At 40.3% G+C, this 19,445-nt stretch overlaps 1 protein-coding gene across 1 annotated transcript in view; it reads right to left on the bottom strand.

Annotated features, from left to right (window-relative positions):
- Positions 1–19,445, bottom strand: part of cacna1g (calcium channel, voltage-dependent, T type, alpha 1G subunit) — a gene marked incomplete at both ends in the record, with an annotated part of 337,957 nt that overhangs the window by 22,762 nt on the left and 295,750 nt on the right. Inside the window, 2 exons of the mRNA XM_079261395.1 lie at positions 3,262–3,371; positions 7,133–7,284. Coding sequence (XP_079117521.1) covers positions 3,262–3,371; positions 7,133–7,284 — 262 coding nt within the window. The remainder of the gene's footprint in view (positions 1–3,261; positions 3,372–7,132; positions 7,285–19,445) is intronic.

Below are 19,445 nucleotides of genomic sequence, written 5' to 3'. Positions count from 1 at the left end.
GGATAACAAACAAAACAAACAAAACAAAAAGAAGAATCAAGTGATAAAAAAATGTCATTGAATATTCAAAACTCTCCCTGTAAGAAAGAGTCAGTTTGGAAAAATATTAAGGATTTTCTCATAAATATTGTTTATCAAACTACTTTTGTAAATATCTCTGATAAAAAAAATTAAACATTATGTTTATATATATTTTGTTTATATATGTTTAAATATTTTCATTATCTTTGCACTATGATATAAAAATGAATCAACCTTCTCTATTGCCACAGTTTTTATTGTCTTTTTTAGGCTTAAATTTGGAAATTCTATGTGAGTTCTCTAATGCCCCACCAGTGGAATCCTCCAGTAACAAAGGTAGCAATGTAGCATGTACATGAGCACTTACACTCACAGCAGGCGTGGTTGAGAGAAAAAATGGGGAGAAAAGTATATTTTTGTAATACGAAGTCTTCTTTTTTATGGCTCCTTATTAAAATGTAAGAAAAAACTTAATTAAACAAACTTTTTTTTTTTTTTAAATATTTATTACTGTGTGATTGTGAAAATAATTAATTTATTTCTGTATTTTATTTATTTACATAATTATTCATTTACTTTTTTTATTTATTCATTCATTTGCTTAACCATTTTGTCCAGTTAAAGGGTTCCTATGATGGTATTTGGAGTTTTCTGAGCTTTCTACGGTGTTACATGTTGAATCCTCATCAGACATGTGAACGACACTGTTTTTTATCACCTAAACGCATGTTTGAGTTTGAGTTTGAGTTCCAGCACTCTCTCTGTTTGGTTTCCATGGCGATGAAAAACGCATTGTTTCAGAGAGTTTTTTCTACTTGGAAATCCTTGTGACGTCCCGGGGGATAAGGTTCGGTGATTGGTTACCTTCTACTGGTTAACAAGGGCATGTACAAATACATCAGGCGGGTGGAAAACGTGGGATAAAGTTATTGCCAACGATGGCTGGTGAGTTTACCAAAGAGAGACATCCTGCTGCATTCGTTGCTGTGGGTTGCTGTTTTCCACTTTGTTTTCAGGCTCTGATTCAGGTTCCAACATGTAGGGCTGTATGCTATGTGTTGACATTGTATTTTGTTTTTTTATTGAGTTTATATGAGCCTAATCCTTCTGTTTATGAGATGTTACAATGACGGCGAAAGCAGGTGCGGTGCGCGCTCCAGATGTAGTGCAGTGGCAGGAGGCGGGGCTTAATGCGGAAGAGTCTCAATCCACTCGTTTTGCCCACAGGCTGATCTGACAGCCTACGGAGAGGGTCGGTCTAAAGTAAATAAAGCGATTTGTGACAATAACTCGATCAATCCCAGCCCTTCTGGTCTCAAAAATAAAAATAAATTAGCCTAAAATACACATAATAGTTCCACTTTAAGGATTGTGGGGAAACTGGTGCCTATCCCAGCAATCATTGGACGACACAACTTTTGCTTTATTAATGTCTCCAGCAGGGGGCAGAAGACATGTTTACCATCAAGTGATGCAAAAAGTCCCCGTATGTATGTATATTTGATGCATTCAGCATTGTTGCGGTCAAAAAGATATTTGAAATTTCCTTCTTTGATAAAGAAATTACTTTTCGATTAATCTTTTATTGAACTTATTTCCAGATGCAAACATGAGGCTAAGAGCAAAAACCAGTTTTAAATAACAGGATCACTCAGGATATCAGTAATTAGGGAAAACAAATCTGGTGATTAACTGCAAAAGCACAATCTAAAAAAGTAAAATTCAGCTGTTTAGATGATTAAAAGCATGTTTATCAAGGAAAAGACATTCAGTTTTACTGACACCCTCCTGCTTTGGTGAAGCGGTCCATAAATACTCTTTTAATAAGAAGAACACAACTTGGAAGTACTTGTCCTTTCAGCGAAACATCTTTGACAGCTTTTATCTTGAGCTTCTTGGTCATGTCTTAATTCCCAGATATTAGATACTAAATCAACATGTTAGTTTAGACGCTTTTTACTCTTTCTTTAGATTTCCATAAACCCTCCTGTCAGAGAGAGTGTCAAAGCTTCATTATATTTTGATAACACAGTGTCTGAACTATACTGACTAAATAAATGGACTATACGGTGGTTTGATCATTTCTAAAGGGATTTTTAAAAACGTTTCTCTGCAGTGAAACCTTACCGCCGACACCCTGCACATGTTTAAGCAACCAGGCTGCAAAAAGCTGCAACATACCACAAACATTTTACAGCCACTTAAATCAGACTCAGAGGGAAATATTTAAGGTTGCTAAATTAAGCAGATGCTTTGAACATCCCTAACTAATCACATCAACTAAAACCTACAGAGACAGGATAACTGGCTGGATTTGCAGCATCTGGGAGCGTGCAAAGCTATTTTCAGACTAAAATAGCAGCAATGGCGCTGGTTCGTGAAGTGTGCGGCTTGGAGACTTCATCAGTATCGGGCCAAACTTTTTTGTTGTTCTCTTGCCGTGTCATAAACGCAAACCGAGCGGATTGTTTGGAAGGAAAATGAATGGTTAAACAATAAGGACGGTGGTGGGTGGTCAAAGTAACCTGGCTTGTCCATTTCTATTGTTTCAGACCGGATTTAACTCTTCGTTGTAACCTTCACTCTGCACGAAATTCTCCTTAAAATTAGTTTGCTTCAAAATAACCCCGGGGGTCCTGGATGAATGTTACACTTATCTGTTTGGATGTACCTGTGTGTGAAAGTGGATGACAGTGCAGTGAATTTATAGGCTGCTTCCAGGCTCAAACTGGATAATGGTGTACTGTGGTGTTATGAAATCCTGGGTGGTTAGCTTTGGTCCAAACGCAAGATGCCTCCAGAGTTGAGTGTGTGTGTATGTGTGTATTAGGATCTGTATTTAAGCTAATTTGATGTGTGCTAGAATAAATTTGTTCTGTTGAGATTGTGTTGGTGCGTTACTGTGTGGTTTTCAGATTGAGGCCAGGGATTTCAAAGCAATGAAATCATCTGAGGCAGTTGTGTTTTATGGGTGTTTAACGAGGCCTTTTGTATTCATACGGGCCTCGCCGAGGAACGTTCACTGGAGCAGCTTGGGAAAAAAGAAAAGCAAAGCTCATTTAGGCTCCGTAAATGCTGCCTCAGATTTTCCACGACTCAGAGGTTAAAGAACGGCACCCTCAGCAACCAACTCGTTAAATGATCACATCCAATCAGATGTCAACGCATTAATCATGGAGCTAGAAATGTGTGCAGAGTCCCTGATTTATGCTGAACAGTCACTGGGATTCGAACACTGACTTGTCCTTGAAGAAGCGACGGAAGCCAAAGGCCACCAGCTTGAAGACGGACTCCAGGACAAAAATGAGAGTGAAGATGTAGTTGCAGATCTTCAGTGCATCATCCAGCTCCTGAGAGAGAAATGATTACATTAGAATAATTTGTAAGTATGATGAAGGATCCATCTTAACAAGTCAGTAAACCCAGCGTTGCATTTATGACACCAAAGTGAGTCATGGCTATCATGAAAACATGCTGACTCTGCAATAAAAAGAAACAATGGAATGACCTCATCTCGCTGCTGTCATATTTTATAGGAGAGCCAGTTCAGCTTACAAGTAATTGCTAGTTAGAGAGGATATACAGTCATGTGAAACAGAGAGTATACAATGCTCCAACACATAGGTTGTACTGATCAGGACATCATTAAAAGAAATAAATAAAACATCTGGTCCTGAACAGACTTTGTAATGAATTAGATCCAACCTCATATGAGAACAACAATTTTATGTATCGATTTAAAAAAAGATTATAAAACATAGACATGATATGTAAAAGAACTAAGTTCACTACCTGATTGTAAAACCATGTTCAGCATGAATAATTTAAGGCAACTATTTACTGCTTATCGTTCTTGTGGAGAAATACAGGTCCACTCCTGTTTACAGGGTTGCATCAGTTCAAAAAGGGTCGCAGACATTCTACCAAAGCATCTCCATCAGGCCTTTTGTTGTAGATCCGCTGCTGTGTTTGAGAGCATTCTTATGTTGCATGATACAAACTGTGCCAAGCTTAGGCCACCAGTCAGGGGGCATCACATTAGACTCTAGATTACTTTGGTAGACAGATAAGCTTATGAATAAAACAATTAATCCAAAGTGGAGGCAAAAAAGCCCAAATCATTAACCCTCCACCACCGTGCTTGACAGTCGGTATGATGTACTTGTGATATCTTGAGGTGTGTATTTTGTTCATCCGTCTCCACTTTGGTCTTATCTGTCTAAAGGACAATGTTGCAGAAGTCCTGTGGTTTGTTCATTTGGAACTTTGCAAATCTAAACTATGCTGGTGTTTTTCGAAAGACAAGGCTTTCATCTGCAACCCTTTGAAACAAGCCACACGTCTTCAGTCTTCTTTTAATTTTATTATGATGGCATTTAACATTTGACATGCGAGCTGACTGAGCTCTACGTCCTAGAGTCCGGTATGTAACTCTTGGGTTCTTTGCTATTTCTCTGAGCATTTCATGGTTTGACCTTGAGGCGAACTTGCTTGGAAGATCACCACCTGTCTTGAATGCCTCTTGTGTTTAATCTTTCTCAATGTGTGATGGACTCCAAAGTCATTGGATGTATTCTGATAACCCTTCCTGTGCTCATGGCCAGCAACATTTGCCTCTTTAAGATCATTTCTGATGTCTTTCCTTCTTGGTATTACTTACACAATGAGAAATGTAGGTGGTGCTTACTGCTGAGTGTTTCAGCAAATGCACTCCTGTAATTTTTCTTCTAATTACAATCGAAGCAGTGTGGATGTATTTAGAATTTGTTAGACTGCTTTTAAATTGTGCTGTTACCTTCATTTGAGATTGGATATGACTTAATTTTGGGGTCTAACAAAGACCAAATAACTATGTCCTGATATGTAAACCTTATGATTAATCCAGGGTTTACTTTTTCACATAACAGTATTTTTTGTGTAAATAAATATCTATTTTTTTTTAAAATACCAAATTATTCATATTATAAAGTGTTCTTTTCTCCAATATTAGAAATTCCATTTTTAGAAGAGTCACATAATCCTCCTCTCCCTTCCTCCCTCACGTATTCTCAATGAAAAGGCCATTAGAGTCAAAGTGTCTACTTTAGCCTGTGGGGGAATTCACAGCACCCATCTACATGTAAAAACTGACCTTTAGCAGAGAGATGTTGGGAGAACTGCTGGTCAGCAGGGATTTTACTAAACTCACTTGTGGCAAATTGTTGACTGTTGACTAGTCCAGTACCAAATATCTTTATTCCACCCAACCGTTTTATCAGCCACTACTTCCCAAAGACCCTCTGTTCCACACTGAAGACATGTTTTCTTTAAATATTCCTACTTTCTATCCTGATTATTACAGAAAGTCTCTAACTATGACTGTTTTCCTAACTACACAACCAATATTTTTAAAACTCAAGCGTCTTTTCTTAGTTGAAAAGGGACTTTAAAGTGACAACTTTCTAAAGGAGCATTCCCAGCACGATAGTCCAGGGACTTTGTTTGGATTGAGATAGAGAATTCTGAAAAGTTTCGCACCCTGCAGCTGCAGGTGCTCCCTGGGGGGGGGGGTCACATTTCCTGAAATGACCTGAAATGGAAGACTAAGTAAATCCAGCTAATCGATTGTCCACAAATATTAGTAGCTTGTTCACCAAAAGTAAACAATGACACAACACAAAGTTTACGCAATCCTAAGGTTTTAGGTTTTTTTTTACTTTTTACGTATTCCTACATCATCTCCTCTCCTTAGTCCATTGGAAGGTCCGTTTTCTTTCATACTGCAAGCCATCGACAAAAGGGTTCAATTGCTAGTGAACTCAGGCCTCCCAGTTTTCAAGCAGACCACAGTTCACTGCTTTGGTCTGCACCAGAGTGTGAATGAGTACTCACATTAGTCCCAACAAGCTGCACAATCGATGGAAATGGACTAAGATTAGTTTAAAGCGGACCAAACAGTGTCTGTGTCAATGCAACCAAATGCTAGGATAGACTCTTTGCTTATATTAACCAAACATGTAAATGAGAGAAACTTCAAAACAAGAGAGAAAAGGTCACAACAATGGTTCTGCTGTCAATAACACTCAATGACAAGCAGCAGAAAGCCTGACATGGTTGTTAAATAGCTGTTAGCGTGCTATCAAGCAGTTCTTTATACCTGATCGATGTTTACAGTGACAATAAATATGTCAAGTAAAAATATAAATACATAATGCACCAACTGTGATTACCTTCCATCTGTGCTGTCAATGACAAACGTAAAGTATCATGGATGCTTTGAAAATGTAGAGTATACACAAAGGGCTGTTGTCAGGGATTTTTACCCGACTTTCAGGAGTACCTACCCTACACAACTGTGCTTGAAGACTCTCTTTTCTACTAAAAAGTTCTACCTGTTGCACATTTTGAAATTTTACACTGCCACCAAAATGTACCCCAATGAACTGCTACCTGACTGCTCCAAAAAGCATGCATATACAGCAAGTACAGGGCATCAGCTGGTTGATATTAGCTCCTGATTGATATTAGCAACAGGAAAAAACATCTAGAGTCTACTATAACCACATGCCGAAGTTCTTTTTTAAATGAGTGGACAACAAATCCCAGCTGGAACAGCTGCCTATTGCAAATAAAATATGGACTATAAATAAGTACCAGACCTCAGCAGTGCTTAGGATACATGTAATTACCTTTTGGGCAAACTTGATGGATGAGATCTAAGGCACCCCAGGATAACTCTTTACAGGTTAAAGCACTTTTAAAAACCTTTTTAATATGTTTTTCTCCTATTTATTGATTGTGCAATAATCTTTCATTTATTATTTTGACCACACTTTTATAGTCTGCTGTTGCTTTTCTTGCCAGGCTCTCACAGTTATTTTCTTTTTATTCCTTTATTTTCCTCTGTTTAAATAATTAGAAGTACCTGACGATGTGCCCGGAAGTTTCCTAAAGCCATAAAGGGATTCAACCAATGTCCCAGTCACATCCAGTTTGAAAGTTCAGTTTTGGTATTTTCAAAAAATGAAAGCAACTTGGAAGAACTTAGAGTTCAATCCTAAAATCTACTGCAAAACAAAAGTCTGTAAGATGATAAGAGAGTTTACTGAGGGGTCGCCTCTATGTGTCAAACCTGTGGTTGCTTGTAGTGCTCCATGGACATGGTGATGACATTGAGCCCTATTACGATGGTGATGAACAGGTCCAGGTAGTGGCTGGTGCACATCTTGTGGATGAGCAGCCGGGTGGGGGAGTAGTCGGAGTAGTAAGGCTTACTCTGAGCTTCTGTTGGAAGTGGGAAATGGTAGGGGTGGGAAGGAGGGATGGGGGGTATTTGGGTTGAGGGAAGGGGTAAGCAGGAAGGGGAGGTGGCGGTAAAAAGTGAGATAGAAGGTAATACACTGAGAAACGGTACAGTAGACCTGCAACGTCAAGGACTGGAGTCAACGAAGCCTCTTGTAAAAAAGGGGGTTAGTGAAACTTTAATGCACTTTAAGTCACTCACGAGGGTGGGCGCGCATTAAGGACATGACAATATGTAAAGAGGTGTGAAGAGTTTACCAAAGGGAAAGGCACTTCACATAATGTATGAAGCGAGAGGGAGAATCCAGCCAAGCACCCCTGTGGTCAGCAGCCATGACTAATTATATCAAACCTCCTCCTGTCTGATCAACCATTCCGCGAGTCAGTGTGATGACAGCTAAACCGTACTGCTCAGCGAGACTTCATGAAGGAGGCTGCTGTCAGGGTCTTTCAGTCTGGGGATCCCACCAGTTCACTTCACAACCATCACATGACCGCCTTTCCTTTCTTTTTCACTGCCCTTCTCTCAGGAGGGGGCATAACATAGCAGGAAAGCAGTTCTCCATACTCATCCATCACTCTGTCCCTTACCTATTCCCTCCGTCCAGAGAGGATGGATGGATGGATAGGCTGGGAGTTGAGATGAGGACATAACAGGAGGCTTGTGTCATCTATCACCTTATCGCACCATCAGTGAAGGAGAGGTCATACCAGTAGGGGATCAGGGAAGGGAATCACACTCACCCACATTCAAAAAGGGAAAAGTCCTTTGGGTGTTGTAAGCACTCTCTATTAGCACAGGTGGGCTGCTTTGGCTGCAGCTGAGATGATTCCCATGAGTGTGTGTGGGGTTCGTGGTGTGTACTGAGTGGGTTTCCCATCGAATCCACGGAAATTTGCTCATAGATCAGGGAATTAGACAGCACAGCTTAGCAAGCAGTCGGTTAAAAGAACAAATATACCCATCTCGTTCATATATAAAGATGAAAGTTTATCTCTTGTGATGAATACCTGCAGGTGCCGAGTTCCGTTAAAAGTGGGGCAAAGAAAATTCCTACTTCCAGGGAGCAGCGAAAATGGTTTAGAACAGGTTCAAAATAGTGATCGTAATAGTTTACAAAGCTTTAAATAGGTATTAATCAGAAAAAAATCAAATAGCTTATTGTTAATTGTCTAAGTGTGATCTTGTTTTATTCATCACCTGGCAGTGTTTTCACCACAAAGTGGAGGCACGCCTCACTGCTGCTAGACTCATAGTGCTAAGCGCTGAGATTTGGTGTTGATGAAATAAGCTTTAAAAAATAATCAAATAATTCTCAGTGATTATCTCAAACATCAGCATCATGAAAATATGTTTGCATGGAATTATTGTGAAATTCTGTTGCTCAAAAAGTCAAGTTATTGTATTACTCCAAATATAACAAGACTTTTATAATCTATACAGTATCAGGCGATAGTTTGGACACACACATGCATTAAATGTGACTGGGTGAGTGCATGCAAACTGTTGTCTGGTGCCTGCTGAACTGACTAGACTCATAATCCAAACAGAAGTCGCATGTATTAAGTCATATAGATAGAAAAAATAAAACAAGTACCGACTGGAGTGTGTCCAAGTACCCCAATCTGAGAAACACTCCCAGAAAACAATGCAATGCTACTATTTACTTCTACTTCTCTAAACCAGAAACAGGCTAGCATAGCATAGTGCATGCTAGCTACCGACCTAGCCTGCAATATGTACTACCTAGTTTGCAGGTGTAGGAGGAGGTTTTCTAAAACTGCAACGCATCCAGCATGTATATTCAGTTCATGATTTTATTTGGTTTCTACTACAGAAATAGTTAACAGCCTTGATTGGAGATTTAATCGGCCAATCAGAAAAGGCTGATGGGAGCATGTCATTACTGTTCCTGGCAGAAACTCAATAAATCCATCCCCTGTCTGTGCTCGCAGACTGGGACAAGGCTAGAAGAGGAGTAAAAATGACTCAACTTAACAGTGACTGTAAACGTACTGAAATACGGTTTGTTTTATTTTACTGTCGGAAAAATGAGGATAAGAATGTCCCCATTACTCCAGTCTGGTGATGAGGACGATTAAATGACTCTTTAAAATCAACCTGGGTCGGTTGTGGAGCTGTAACGGCCTGAATTTGGACATATTGTTGAGGTGTTTTCAAAGGGTTTATTAATTCTCCGAACACTGAAACTTGTTGTTTTAAATATAAAAGGGGATTTTCTGTCTTCTAGGTTGATGTTAGGGTTTACTTTTTAAACTTCAGGTTCAAAGAAGGAGTTTCTGAATTTCACTGCCACAAGACACTGACAATAAAAGTTGTGAAAGAGGCCTGTTTAAAACCATGCTTTAGAAAACACAGAATAATAAATATCATCTTAAAATGCTAGTTTAAAATAAGAACTAAACTTACTGTCTCTGCTGCTGCTGATGATGTAAACAACAGAGCTGTTGAACTGGCAGGGGTATGAGCTCCATGGAGCGCCTTCAACTTAATTATTCTAGGTTTGGTTTTGGGGTCATTTTTGCTGACAGCTAATTGTGTGCCTGCTGGTAATTATTGATATTGACAACAGGGGAGACACACCTGATTTCTGGCCATACAGGCGGATCTGCAGGGCAGCCAGTGGTGGAGTTTGACCATTAGCGAACACCTGTGGAGATGTGCGTGCCAGAGAGTGAAAACAATATGGCCTCCGGTGAGCTTATCCGGATTTTCAAACAAATGCACTAAAGCAGGCTGACATTTTCTGTCACCTGTACTGCTTTTCAGTACCTCCAACCCCGATCTGATCTCTGCACCGGCAGCTTTTCATCTCATCAGATGCTTTTTTTTTTTTTTTTTAAATTTAAATAAATGAAACAGTATTTCTGTAAGCCTCACAACATGGCCGCTGGGTAGACTGGGCAGATTTAGGGTGTCTTGGATGAACTTGGATGAATCGAAGCAGGCTGGCGTATCTGTGCCGGGATGCAACAGCTTGGTTCATTCACTGGGACTTCATATTTACGAGGTCCTTTATCATCTCCGGATGAGCAAACATTATTTTTCCTCTGCTCTACTTACTGTCTGCAGGTGCACGGCGAGCTAAGGCGGACATAAACACATAGCACTGCTGCTACACCTTCACTGTTTTTCTCTTCCTGTTGCTATACAGTAAAAACTCAATAAATTACCGGCCCTGGAAAATGATTCATATAGAAACGCTACGACTAGTGTGCTCACTTTGTACTTGTCTGCATCCCTGGAAAAACAATCTAAGGTAGACAGTAAGAACTGGCCAAAAATCATGGACGGGTCAGAGAGGGCGAGCCTGAACAAGAGACAGAGGGACGAGGGTGGGAAAGGAGAGGCCGAAACCTTTCGGCTGAAACTCAATTAGTCTCTAGACGGGAGGAAAACGAGTGAAGCGAGGGGAGAAAAGGTGAAAGTAGAGGAAGCTGAGTTACACTGGCTGCCCTCAGTCCACTGCTCTTTCCACTTCCGCAGAGGGAACAAAGGATAAAAGTGCTCTTAATGAGTGAGGGAATTCTTGTTACACCTGCTTTGAGTCAAGTCAAGCTGGCTTGAAATCCTTTTTTCACGATGGTAGCAAAGTATTTCATGGAAGAATGAGACAATAGTTTTGTTTCCCACTGTCTCCCCTTAAGTCCTTCACTGATGTGACCGGTGTAGCCTCCTTCAGGAGCTTTCATATCACTGAGAAAAGGATTGAGGACAAGTGGAAATGCAGAAGGGTTGTGAGGAACTGCTCTGTGACCGTCACAACGCTAGCTTTCTGCATTTCCATCCTTTACAGGACATTTAACAGAACATCCAGGACAATCACCTTAAAGGGTCTGAGATCTCATGTTTGCAGTGGGAAGTTTTATTGGTTCGAACCCCAATTAGCCAGAGAAACAGGAAAGGCTGTCCATGTGAGGTCTCATTGAAGCAGTTCTTTACTTAGTTTGCACACAGTTTATGTCCATCAGATCAGTGTGTGTTGAGCTGCAGCTCTGTCTGCTGCAACGTTTAGGATTAGCCTAAAATCCTGTTGAAGCTGACATTTCTATCCGTATAAAACTCATCAGTCGTCTTAAAAAAAAAAAGCAGTAAACAGGTTGTAAATAAAATATGATGATTATTTTGTTGTAACAGTTCTTTGATAGTTAAACTTTCTCTTGTATTCATGTATTAGATGTAGATGTTTGTTGCTGCCAACAGTTTTTCTGTGAATCTAAACTCTGACAAGTTTTCTGTCTGGTGAGTTTTTTATTCAGACTCCAGATCTCTGGATCAGCGCAATCCCGTAAGAGAACATCTATTATGTATGTTTACAGGTTCAGAACTTGCTGGTTTTAAAATTCAGGATTTAAAAAAAGGAAATGACATTTGTCATATGTGTGTCATCTTGAAAGTGTTTTTTTTTATCTTTATTATCACTGGTCAGCGCGCTGATTACACTGTTTTACATTGTTTTAGGATTTTGCTTTGTGCCATCGCTGCTCTGGACTTTTGCGCTAAACTCAGAAGTGTTATTTATGTTGTTCTATTTATCATTTTTGTTGCATTTCGTGTGATTTCGAGTATTTCAGTGTGACTTTGAATTGTTTGTTAATAAGACAAGAATTTGTACATTGGTTACAAAATGTGTATGACTGAGCTAGCTTCAGTTTTGGTTAGCATTTTGCTACGTGGGGTGGGTGGGGGGGGCAAAACTTCTCTTTGCCAAGGGTACCTGTCAGCCCAGGGCTGGCCCTGGTAGCAATATATTAATATTGAATACATTGTCGACTAATCCCAGCCTTTTTTCCATTTCCAAGTGGTGAAAAGACTTTGTAAAATGCATCTAGTAGTCTCTTACATGAGATCAACAGCATAACATTGTTCTCACACAGATTTAATCCTCTATACTGAGTCTACAACTAAATTAAAGAGACATGAACACTTTTAGATCCCTAATCTATGTGGAAAACAAGCTGCAACAAGCTTGTCAATATTCTCTTTTACATCTGACTGCCATCATTCAGCGAAGTGAAAAACTGAGAAGACACTTCCTTATAAGGAATGGTTGCATGGTGGCACAGTGGTTAGCGGCACAGCAAGAAGGTTGCTGGTTTGAGCCTCGGCTGGGGGAGGTCAAACAGCGCCTTTCTGTGTGGAATTTCTATGTTTTTCCTGTATGTTTGGGTTCTCTTAGAGGTTTACTGGGATTAAACAAGGCTGTATTGTGTAGCCAGAGGGAGCAGTATGGCGTACAAAGCTATTCCCTGAAATTCAATGAAAATGAGGTTCTCAAATATGAACTACATATCTTATCTTCTGGTAAGAGAGGAAAAACAAAACAAATACCATTGATACAGCATAATAGAGAATTGTGTGTCAGTATTTTTATTCACATCCGTCAATATCTGGGATTTTATTTGGAAATTTCAGACCCAAAAATTATAACCTGAGCTGTAATTCTGTTCTTTTCCAGATTGGATTAGTTCTTTCTTTCCTCCTAATGTGAATTCAAAAGAGGCGTGTAAACTTTTTTTTACCTTCATGCAAATCGAAGCTAGTTAAGGGGAATACGATTGTTAAGCTATAGTTTGTAAACTTAACATTTAATCAGCAGTTAATCTCCAACTTTGATGCCGATAAATACTAAATTAACATTACTATTATTGTGAAATTACTGACATTTAAAGCATTGGTCCCAGTAGGGGACAAAAGATCTTTTTAAAGCCACACTGCTCCAAATGCTTTTCTCTTTTTTAAACTGTGCATGTTTTTTTTATTCTGGTTGAAGAAAAATCAACATGATGAAGACTGAAATTTATTATATTTTGCAGCATGGACAAGTCTATTATGGCTGTATGTCCATCAGCGATTAAAGCACCGTCACCCTGCATCTGTTTAATGGCTAAATTAGCTGTTATTGTGTATTCATGCATTTACAGCACAATAATGGTGGTAATATGAGTCTTATGTCAGAGATGCAGCTCAGGGCACTGAAGCGCAGCTCAACAGGAGAGCAAAGCAGACACATCCCGTAGGCATTCAGCTCTAGGTTTGCTGCATGTCAGAGATCTAAAACCCTTCTTGAAATGTGCTGGAAGTTCTGCCAAACAAGAAGAAAACACAGTTAGAGAGGAAGAAAAAAAAACAGAGAACTGTTCCCTGTCCAGAAACAACTCCAACCTTACAGCCGCCATTCCTCTTTTTGCCCTCCATCTCACTCACCTTTCCGTCAAAATCACCCACCACTATGTGAGAGGGTTAGAGGAATCGACTCGGGGGAGGCGTTGCTTTTGGATGTGGCCACTCTCAAAAATATAATGCATACATTTCCAAGGCGGTCATTTGTTTTTTTTTCTTTTTAGGGAAATACAGACACAGTGAGGGTCCTTGGTAGTGGGACCGATGAGGAAGCACACCACACCACAGGACTATGAGTGTACTGTGATTGTGTGGGCAAGTTGGTTTGGACTGGATATGTAGAATATGGGAAGGGAACAAAGAGGACCTGCAGTTGTCCAGGATGTTGTGATCGTGTGTTAAGAGGTAGGCGGTGAAGTAGAAAGGATGTTGTGCTGGCTAATCCGATGAAACGGGGGCCTGACAATGAATCTCAAAACAAAACAAAAAAAAAAAAAACGAGAGAACGAGTTGCTGCTGTGATTCATTGGAGCAATGACTGCTGCTTCGCTGGATCTCCTCTGAATGTGTCTGAAGGCATCTGTGGGTGTGGTAGTCCCATCAGACATTTATGGCTGATTGGAAAGTGGAGATGGAGGGGGATGGATGATATGTAGGGACCAGGAAGACTTAAAATGTGGACGTGGATGACTGTGGAACAAAACGAGAAGGACATGGGACATAGAAGCAGCAATGGCACATGTTAAAGCTTTTAAGTCCAGATGGAAATAATCAGAGAGAACGAATTGTATTTTTACATTTCTGAGGTATTATTTTGGCAAGATGCGGTGGCTGCTTTTATGCTGCTGTCCTTCATGGTGAATGGCTCAGTAATAAACCTTAACACTCAGTGTCTGCCAGGAGAAAAATGTGTGTCAACCTTCGTTGTCAAGGTATGGATGTCCAATTTTAGAAATCCAGCAAACACTGAGTCTAAAAACAAAACAAAACAGCTGTCAACATAAACAGTTACTGGAGCACAATCCACAAATCACTGAACTGGAATTCCCGAGCAGAGTTGCTCTGCTGTTTCGCTTAAATACCAAAAGAGAGAGAAAGAAAGAGGCACAGGTATGGAGAATAATAAAAAAAAAGAAGAATACAAAGGAAAAAGCCCCACCCCAGCCCCCCAAAAAGGTAAGAAATGGGATTTAAGTCAAAGTGGGAAACAGCAAAAGAGAACAGCAGAGCAAATTGAGGAGACCAGAAGAAAAGAGGCAAAGAAACAGGAAAACATGACAAAATTCAAAATGACACAGCATGAAAACACCCACTCTCATCAGCACTCTTTAAGACACAAACACACACTTCGCTGGTTCACACATGGCAGACTGACACACCTTTCTGAGTCATACTTGAGCTGGATGGACTAATTGAAATGGGTGAAGGCAAGCGATTGGACAGAGTGAGTGGAAGGCGGAGTAACAGCAATAACAGTGAAAACAAGATACAGACCGATGGGAAGCTTTTCAACAACAGAATGAATGTTTCAACCTTTCTTCCTTTAGCTGAGCCCATTCAGACAGCATGTTCACCTAAACCCACGAAGACTTCGAAAGGATGATGGTTTCAGTCGTCCTTGCGTTGTAGATGCCAGTTTGTTCTTTGATGTGTTGTATTTTTTTTCCCTTCGTCTTAAACCTCAAGTAGCATTTTCAGTTAAAACCACCTCCTTGCCGCTATAAAACGCACCTAAACAGCTGTTATAAATTTCACATTATGAAATGCAATGCATCAAGCCAAGCATTAAACCAGGGAACGCAGTATGAGATAACGGGAAACCCTCTGAAGTAGACATATGTCCTGATGTGTCCAAATGGCATGAACTGATTTAAGATGATGTAGCAGCATAACTTTGCCACAAAGACTCTCCGTATCAACGTCCGTTGACAGTCTGGATGTCAAACTATATTTTAGTTTTTAAACTGTTGACAGACCAAGTAAAACCAGAGTTGTGATTTTAAAAAAAAGCACACCATGTGTTTTACACGTATTCCCATTACATTTGGTGCTAGAAGAAACAGGAAAAAAATTCTTAAAAAGAATTAAAAAGAGATTATAAAAAAATTACTAATACCCCTTTTCCTATTGGTGGAAAAGGCATCACACCAACCAATCACAAAAATTACTGGTAAATGTCAACGTGATGTACTTTGTTGCTAAGGAAGAGTTGTAGAAGTGATCGAAATGCATGTGATTTTAGCTTCAGGGTCTTAATACAGTATGTTCAACTGAAAAAGTAACTGTAAAATCACAAATGTGGAGTTGTGCTATAAGAATGAAGCCCAACAATGTAAGCTAAACTGTTCTAGAGGAGAAGTCTAAAGGTAAAAAAAAAACCAAAAAAAAAAACCACTTGTCCAAAATGGCAATATATATATATATATATATATATATATATATATATATATATATATATATATATATATATATATATATATATATATATATATATATATATATGACACAGAAGCTAAAATCCATATCATGTCATCTTAACCACTCTGTCCAATTAAGGGAACCTGGAGTCTATCCCAGCAATCATTGGCTGAGAGTCAGGCACACCCTGGACCCAGTCCATGACAGGGCCTCTAAAGTCCATATAAAATATTCAAAGAAAATGTATTAAAAGTTAAGATAGTGAATAACACAGACTATAAATTCTGCAGACAAACAAAACAAGCGGCTGACGTCTGATAACCTGAGGTGATACTTCTTCCTAACAGCCCTCTTTCCACTGTTTGCTTTCTCTGTTTACCCACTCTCGGCATCCCGACCGATGGCAAATCTTCTCGACATTTGCTTTGCTGTGACTGGCTGTTACACCTCTGTATCGGGTTCACATTAATGCTGCAGACACACGGAGCCGAGGGACCCAGGGCAGATGCTCCTCAAAGCCAGCAGATGCTTTTTCAAGTTATTTTACCAAAGCAAACCAAAACAATTCCTTCAACCTTAAAGAAGTCATGTATCATATAATGCCTGAACCTGAAATGCTTTCTCAGGTAAAGCCAAGTAAACAGCAAGTTCAACTAGTAAATAATAGAAATGCATGGAGGACCATATTGCCTAATTTATCCTATGTTCGTGCAGTTGTAGGTACTTTCTAATGGCTCGTTTATGCTCAATGCAGAAAACGGATACGCAGATGGATGGACAGTTTTATGCCTCCCCTGAGTTGGATACCTGAATAATTTAGTCAGTTTTCAAGAGGCTTGGCTATTTGTCACTTGATGCAGATAAAAGAGCAATGTCATCAGAAAACAAGGTGTTGAGTTGTATCACTGACACACAACCAGTGAAAGCAACAAATTGGAGAAGAAGAAAGGGAACAGGAAGAACATAACGGTGTGTTCAGACCAAACACGTTTTGAGCGTCAAGAGTGGCAGGTTTCCATGTAAAGTCTATGGGGAGGAGTGGCAAGAGGGCGTCGAGCTTTCTCGCGTTGCGTTATGAGCGGCGGCGTTCCGCGCGGAACATGCCGAAAATTTAAGAAGTTTTTTAAGCTCGACGCGCGTTTCGCGCATCAAAATCCAGAGATGGACAAAGCTGAACTTTGGCCGCTTGAAGCAGGGCGTCAACCAATCAGAGCGATCAGGTCGCAGCTCCTGCAGGATGCTTGTGGTGAACCCAGACACGGGGCTGAGATGCCATTACTTTCAATATTTAAGATAACCATTCCTTGCTAAAAAGCTGAATGTTACTGATTTGGCAACGTAGCAGGATACGTTGCCTAGCAACACTTTGTTTGGGGGTGGCGGCGGCTCTCTGCTGAGTGCGGCTCTTGTTGCATTAACACTGACTATTACTGCCCTACGACAACGTCCTCTAGCTTTATTTATTAAATAAAACCATGCCGTATCTCTACTGAATCCGTCATCATTCAAACTGACCGTAAGGAAAGCGCCGCCTCCCTCCTCTCTTTTCTGTCGCGTTTGCCGCTCACTCCAGACACAAGCGGCAGACGCGGCAGGAGCGTTGGGAGCGTTTTGGGCGTCGGACACAAAAGTGGCAGTTTAGTGACCAGCATCGAGCGTTCAGTGTTTTCAACGCTCAAAACACGTTTGGTCTGAACACACTGTAATGCACAAATGACTTGAGGAAGAAGCAGTAGATGTTGAGGAGAACAGCAGCCAACTTTATGGTTTTATTCTTCTACTTCTTCTGGTGGTTTTGGATGGTTTTAAATGCCTTTACAGAGGTACATTACCACTACTGACCAGTGTCTGTTCTCCAGTAGCAGATGACACTGCAACAAAAACAGTCCAGTTACATCAGCAGGGGTGCACAAAAAGTAGTCCAATTACTTTGTTGTAGACCAATTGTTGAGACAATTGGTCTACAACATGTCTCTTATCCATAAAAACCCATTTTAGCTGAAAAAGGAAGGAGTTTATGGGGATAAACAAAACTAGGAAGTGTTTTAATGAAGGTTGTTACTGACTAAACTGATGTCCATTTTGTGTTAAAAAACACAAGATCCATTCTTTAACACAAGATCCACTCATTCTGCGTAAAAAAGGATGACTCTCTTATACCAGGGAGATATTTATTGAGAGAGAACATGTTCTTACTCTTAAATCCACACAACACAAGACATGTGACACTGAAGCCGTTTACTGTATGTTCACAGTGAGCTTTCATTGTATGGTCTTTATTCCTTCAGTTGTAATCTGTTCTCCAATTCACTCCTCTCTCTCTCTCTCTCTCTTACACACACAAATACACACATACACGCACACCAAGAAGCAAATACCATGCTTTTGATTCGTGGTCTATCCAGCGAGAACTCCACTGCCAAGTTTAGTTTTCTCTCTCATTTCAAGAAGGAAAAAAAAAAAAAAAAAATTCAAAGTCCATGTCATGTCTTTCATCAGTGCATTCGGTGCAGATCCACAATATGAGGCCGTCTGCGCCTCACATTGCTGCTCCCTTTTTGACATTTCTGTATCTGAAATATTCATCGAGAAACTTTCCAACATGAAACATTCATCGCGAGGCTTGTCGGGGCATTTTCTCTTCCTCCCACACATTGCTTCAAGGTTTACAGACAAGCTGAGTAATTACTATGAAACTCTGTCACAGCAGTTTAAGCAAATATTCATTGTAAAACATTGTTTTAGTTAGAAAATAACGAGGTGTGTTCGTCTGTGTCAGTTTTGGCTTTACTTTTTGGGGCGAATGAACACGCCGTGAGTTTGTGTTGCCGGCTGAAATTAAGCGTTCGGTAAGAATTCGAAAGTAAGAACTCAGCCTCATTTGAGTTGCTGGATGAAATAACAAACATGCATCACACAGTTGAGTTTGAGAGCTACGACCGGGCAACATCAAGCAAACCCACACACTGGAACACCCGCCAGCGCTCGCAGCGATGTACCATTCAGTTGCTCCTAACCCCCTGAAGTTATGAAAGATTCATCACGTTTAACGCTTCACTAAGCTCTGCTACCTACACCTTGTGCCATCAAACTTTTACGCACCCGAGCCGCTGATCTCAGATGTATCTTGTCAAAATGTGTCACCGTCTCTCTCTCTCCTTACCTCTATATACCACTCCTGTATAAGGTTTTCTCACCTTACCGGCTCCCACTCACCCTCGTCTTTTATTCACCCTCTCCCTGAAGAACTTCTGTTATTAATTACATCCCTACAACGGAGGAATGAGAGGAAGAAAGAGGGGCAACGAGAAACTTTGTGTTCGATTCATCTCTGTTAGCTCTGACCCAGATACAGCTACGGATTGGCACCAGCTGGCTTGTGTGTCTTTATGTATGTGTGTGTGTGTGCGTGTGTGTGTGTGTCTGTGCCAAGCTGATAGATGTAGAAAAGCTATTCATGGAGTGTCAAGCTGCTTTGCATATACCCACACTTATGTTGTCGGGTGGGATTGTGGTTCATGTGTCGCCATGACGATCCTGTTAGCCGGCCATATACTGACAACAAAAATCCCATGCACTA

The sequence above is a fragment of the Telmatherina bonti genome (assembly GCF_933228915.1).
Source record: "Telmatherina bonti genome assembly, chromosome: 21".
Lineage (NCBI taxonomy): Eukaryota > Metazoa > Chordata > Actinopteri > Atheriniformes > Telmatherinidae > Telmatherina > Telmatherina bonti.
The sequence above is the reverse complement of the archived record's forward strand: the minus strand, read 5'-3'. Positions and strand labels throughout refer to the sequence as shown.